The sequence below is a fragment of the Lactuca serriola genome, chromosome 9, assembly GCF_051521515.1.
Source record: "Lactuca serriola cultivar US96UC23 chromosome 9, Lser_US96UC23_V15, whole genome shotgun sequence".
Lineage (NCBI taxonomy): Eukaryota > Viridiplantae > Streptophyta > Magnoliopsida > Asterales > Asteraceae > Lactuca > Lactuca serriola.
In genome coordinates this window covers 142027782-142033616 of record NC_136416.1, presented here as the reverse complement: position 1 = coordinate 142033616, position 5835 = coordinate 142027782, and the positions used below count along the sequence as shown (strand labels likewise).

The 5835-nt window shown below is 34.6% G+C and overlaps 1 protein-coding gene across 2 annotated transcripts; it reads left to right on the top strand.

Annotated features, from left to right (window-relative positions):
* Positions 1–2467: 2467 nt before the first annotated feature.
* On the top strand, positions 2468–5220 carry LOC145073039 (PHD finger protein ALFIN-LIKE 7-like). 2 transcript variants are annotated; one of them, XM_079019583.1, is made up of 6 exons: positions 2468–2716; positions 2829–2937; positions 3049–3081; positions 3272–3500; positions 3998–4127; positions 4765–5220. In XM_079019583.1, exons 2-6 carry the CDS (start codon positions 2841–2843, stop codon positions 5038–5040), a joined length of 765 nt encoding a protein of 254 aa, XP_078875709.1. In that variant the 5' UTR covers positions 2468–2716; positions 2829–2840; the 3' UTR covers positions 5041–5220. The 2 variants fall into 2 exon arrangements, with proteins under 2 accessions (XP_078875709.1, XP_078875708.1); XM_079019582.1 differs by having other exon boundaries at positions 2469–2716; positions 4762–5220.
* Positions 5221–5835: the final 615 nt, after the last annotated feature.

Genomic DNA, 5835 nt, shown 5'->3' with positions numbered 1-5835 from the left:
ATTATTGATAAAACTCTAGCTTTTGCAAGTTTTGGAGCTCATTTTGGTGTTTTTGTGGCCTTGGGACGAAGAAGAAGGATCTCTTGTGCATAGATCAAGCAAGCTACTCAGCCCTACTACTTGTGTGCATCTTCTGGACCCTTTGTGAGTTCTCAAGTTCTCTTTTGGTGATGTCTTCCTTTTAGCTCTAGGTTATTTGGTATGTTTTGGTCCGTATTTGAGTTTTGGATGGATGAAAGTGATAAAGTTTTCAACTTTATGGCTTACCTTAGTCCCTCATTATAACTTCTAGATCTACAAATTGGTATGAGTTTTAGGTCCCTTTTCTCATATTTTTTTTATGTATTTTGGGGAAGGAAATGCATGGGGCATGCATGTCCATAAAGTTTGGGTTTTTACGAGCCCATTGAGTCCCTATAAGTCTTCTAGAAAGTCTGGGCTAAGGACTTAATTGATTAATAGCTTGAGTAAATAAGTTATTTTTAGCTTGTTGCCACGTTGTGGCAAGTTGAGTGCCACGACGTGGCGAAAATAGAAATCACGACTGTTTTGTTGAGAAGGTGTAACAACGTGGCCAAAGGAATTTCACGACGTGGAGGTCAACTGACATTGATAGTTGACTGTTGACTTTTGATCGCGTTTGACTTTTAGTCAAATTGATAGTTTTAGAAAGTAGACTAAGGGATTACCTTGTATGATTATGTAGGAGGTGTGTAGCACCTGCTTTTCAGGTGTGTGATCTTGTTAGATGATGACTACGTTGCGAGGTGAGTCTTTTCAATATACTTTGTAGGATGCTAGTTGTCTCTGTAACTTTTGCATGGAAGACCACGGTTTGGCCTCTGATATTTGTATGAAAGACCAAAGTTTGGCCCCTCACATTTGCATGGAAGACTAGAAATTGGCCCTTGGAAATGGTATGGAAGACCATGATCTATCCCCTGACACTTCTATAAGTATAGACCATGATTTGACCCATGACATGAAGTGACTGTAAGACTATGATTTGGCCAACAACATTCACGTGGGGTTGAAATAGACCCATTGTATGTATGATATGTGGTATTTTAACTTACTAACCTTTGTGCTTACAATTTTGTGGTTTATATATTTCAGGTACTCCTGGTTCAAAGGGAAAGAGTCTGACATGATTGCATCACATCTACAAGAGATTTCATACTTATGATTTTGTTGTCACTCTGATGTTATTGGAAATACTTTTGATACTACCGTTATTTTGAGAGTAATGATTGAATGTTTTGGTTGAATTACAACCAAGTTTTATCTAGTATTTTTGGGATGTTACATAAAACAAAAAGGAAAGCCATAGAATTTAGAAAGCGAGTTTCCATTTCCTACCAAAACCCTTTCAATCCTTTCCGTTGTTTTCTCATCATCAACCCATTCGATATACCATCATCCTTCTCCTCCAAGATTTCAGGTAATGACATACTAACAAGTGACATTCTACACCCCATGCACATGTTAACATAAACACCAAAACATGAAGAGATAAAAATGGTCGCATGTATTAGGAGGCGTGTAAATGAGCCATGGTTCCCTAGATGAGTTCAAGTTTGCAGGTTGTAGTCACAACCGCTTCATACGTTCTATCATGTTGCAATGAAATGAAGTTAAATTAGGTCGGTGCTGCATGTTTCAGACTAAAAGGACACCATTTCGAACTATAATCTTGTGTTCTGGACACCATTCAGGAATAATGACAACATTCTGAACTTTATTTTGGAATGATTTTTGACATTCCAAAGATATTCTACATATTTCAGAAGAGTTCTATGCCTTTCGGATTAGTTTAACATATTTGACTTAGAATCAAAAGTAGTTATTATTATTATTATTATTATTATTATTATTTTAGTTGTTCCAGTAAATAGATATACTCACATATAATCATAGAAAAAACCTAAAAGCAAGTAAAATTCAGAGAAAAAATGACTTATCATTGTAATCACATCAATTCATAAAAAAACTGAAAATTTCTTATTTTTAACATATATTCACCAATAAAAACATATAACAATGCTAAGAAACACATACCTATAAAATTTTAAACTCTTCGCTACTAGAAGAGGACATTTTTTAAAGTTTGATGTAGACCGAAACAATGAGTATTGACTCCAAAATAAGGTCCAAAAGAGTGAATTCGAAACAATAGTCTGACATGTTACAATTTATATATATGGACCGTGCTACTGGGTCATACCATTTTACCATTTTACTCGTTTACCCATTTTGAAATTCAAGTCCAGGATGAACCAGATTTAATGATTATTTTTTAAAAATAATTTAAACTAATTATTTTTTTAAACAAAACCACAAAAAATGTTAGATTACTCATTTTTCCATGTTTAATTAACATTTTATTTCAAAAGTTATAAAAGAACTAGAATTCTTGCATAATCGATGATCAAGCACTTAAAAGAAGAAAGAGGTAAAGAAGATAAAAAAAAATAATAATACAAAAGGAAAAGCCATAGAATTTAGAAAGCGAGTTTCTATTTCCTACCAAAACCCTTTCAATCCTTCCCGCTGTTTTCTCTTCATCAATCCATTCGATATACCATCATCCTTCCCCTCCAAGCTTTAATTTCACATTTCCTCCTTATTTATGTATATATGCTTACATATTTGGAGAAGAAACCCTAGTTTTTTCATAAACCCCCAAATTTTATCATATTCGATACTTCTTCATCAGGTATCCTCTTAATTACTTCCGTTTTTTTTTCTAATTTAATTTTTTTCTCGCATACCTACGTAAGATGATTGTCGTCACGCCTTTGTTTGTGGGTTCGATATTGATGTGACAGGTTATCAATTAAATGGAGGCCATGGCGCAACCGATACCCAGAACAGCAGACGAGGTTTTCAACGACTTCAAAGGAAGAAGAGCCGGTTTAATCAAAGCTCTTACCACTGGTATGCTCTGTTCTTTTGTTGTTGCATGTTGTAGTTAAAAATGTTTTTCTTAATTTTTGAAATTCGTTATCTGGATTTCGTACTGAGCTTTAACCTTTTTCGGTTTTGCAGACGTTCAAAAGTTTTATCAGCTCTGCGACCCTGGTTAGCTCTTCTTTTCGGCTTCTTCTACACACGAATCCATAACAATAATACATACTCTCATCCCAAAATTAGGGTTGACATTAGGTTTTTAGAGTAAAATGTAGATATTTCGATGTACCTTTAGTCATAGAGGAGGCAATTTTGTTGTTATTTCATTCCTAGGTATATAATTTGTGTTGTTGTGTTACAGAGAAGGAAAACTTGTGTCTATATGGTCTACCAAATGAAGGATGGGAAGTGAATCTTCCTGTTGAGGAGGTGCCCCCTGAACTTCCTGAGCCAGCTTTAGGTATAAATTTTGCAAGAGATGGAATGCAGGAGAAGGACTGGTTGTCACTTGTTGCAGTTCACAGTGATTCATGGTTGCTCTCTGTTGCTTTCTATTTTGGTGCTCGTTTTGGTTTTGGTAAGAGTGAAAGGTAATATTTTTTTGGTTTAACCTAAATCAGATGCTCATATATCTTAAATTTCTCTTTCAAGTATTATTTTTCGTTTCCCCTTTTTGTTACTTTTATCCCAAAGTGATTACTCACAGAATACACTCAATGATCATGACTGGCTCTCCCCAAGCTCCTGTTTAGTAGAAGAATGACTAAACTGCCCCTGCCTTACCAGTTTGTTACATACTTGATACTTATTTACTAACCTTTAAGAGTTAAGACTACCAAGTGTAACATTAGGACCATAGCTAATAGGTGTAGACACTTTTAAATCAGTTTTTATATCTTTGAGTAAATTACATGAATCGTCCCTGTGGTTTCGAGTAACCTGCAACTTTATATCCTTGAATGCTTTGATTACATTAGTCAATAAGTTTTTAATGTTGATTGTTTCTAATCAAAACGTTAATACTATTTTAGCAAATATTAATTGGCCATGTTTAACAAATATATTAACGATTACTTGATATCTTTAGGAAGAGGCTTTTCCAAATGATAAATGATCTCCCAACTGTATTTGAAGTTGTATCTGGAGCAGTTAAGAACCCTAAGGATCAGGCTGAAGTTCTAAACAATAGCACTAAAAGCAAGTCATCTGGAAAAATGGTAAGCATCATTGGTTACACAACACATGACAAAAAAAATGCTGTATTGTACTGTGTTTGACATCCACTGAACTGGGACTGGAATTGATGTTGATGGGACAAAAATCGTAATCTTTTGTCGTATCCAAAAAAGTGGGACAGAGTTTGTTCTCGTCTTCGAAAAAAGACGTAAATGTCCTTATCATCAATAATAGCCTGAGAAAGCTTATCTAGTTCCGTCCCATTTAATAAACTCAGCCCTGTCCCACTTTTTTGAGGACGAGAAGGACATTTACGTCTTTTTTCACAAACCAGAGATTGAGAGTGAGTCCCTGTCACACTTTTTTGAGTGAGAGAAAAGTTGCAGTTTTTGTCATGTCATGTCATGCTCTGTTTGTGTTTTCTTTTCTTTTTGTATTTTATTTCAACAAATGTGTCCTAGAGGGGCATTTACGTCTTTTTTCAGACCAAAGATGAAGAGTCCCTGTCCCACTTTATTGAGTGGGACAAAAAGTTGCAGTTTTTGTCAGATTGATACCAGTCACAGTCCTAGTCGAATACAGTACAACCTGTTCTGTTGTCATGTCATGTCTTGTCTGTTTTTTCTTTTCTTTTTGTATTTTATTTTAACAAATGTCTGATTTTTCAAAATTTAGCAGTCACGGCCATCTGAATCAGTCTCGAAGGGGCTAAAAATGACACCACCACCGAATGATGAGGAGGACAGTGGAGAAGAAGAAGATGATGAACAGGGAACAGCTCTTTGTGGAGCTTGTGGTGACAACTATGCAACTGATGAGTTTTGGATTTGCTGTGATATTTGTGAAAGATGGTTCCATGGAAAATGTGTAAAAATTACACCTGCTAAAGCAGAGCATATCAAGCAGTACAAATGTCCAACTTGCAGCACCAAAAGGGCTCGACTTCAGGTTTAGGGTTACAATTATATATATAAAAAAAGTATTAATGGCATTGTGGTTTGATTTTTAGCCCTTCATTTTTACAATGGAACTTGATCTAGTGCTGTTTTTGGTTAAGTTTATGGTACGCTTAACTGTATTTTGATTGATGGATTTTTTTAAGGGTGAAAATTGGATTCTGCCTTTTCTTTTTTATTTCTTTTTTGTTTTCTTATGATGTTGATTAAGCACCTTGCGGAATAACGTTTTGCTTTGATGTTTTTTGATTGGTGGGTTGATCTGTTGAAGCAATAAATCACATATGTTCATAAGTAATACATGTTCATGTGTAGATATATGTATGTTGAGTTATGAACATGCCTATGTTTAGACATAAACTGTGTATAATTTGGTTTTGTTGAACCTCACTTATATTTTACTAGGGGTGGCAATTTATGACACGAAACGACAAAAGTATACGATACTAAACGAAATTGGGACGAAACTGAATTTTAAATTTGTGTTCGTGTCGTGTTCGTGTTAACTGTAAAAAACACAATGTCGTGTCGTGTTTGTATTCAAAATTCGATACAAAATTGACATGATTTAGCAGTTTTTTATTGTGTTTTTTGTGTTTGTCTGTTATATTTGATAAAGTATTTATTAAATAAATTAGTTTTTAGTATATGTTATATTTTTCGTGTCGTGTTTGTCATTTTTTAATTCGTTCGTTTTCGTGTTAGTTAAAAAAAACACGACATCGTACCGTGTTGTGTTCGTGTTAAATAAAACATTGTCGTGTCGTGTTGTGTCAGACAGAAACACGAAACG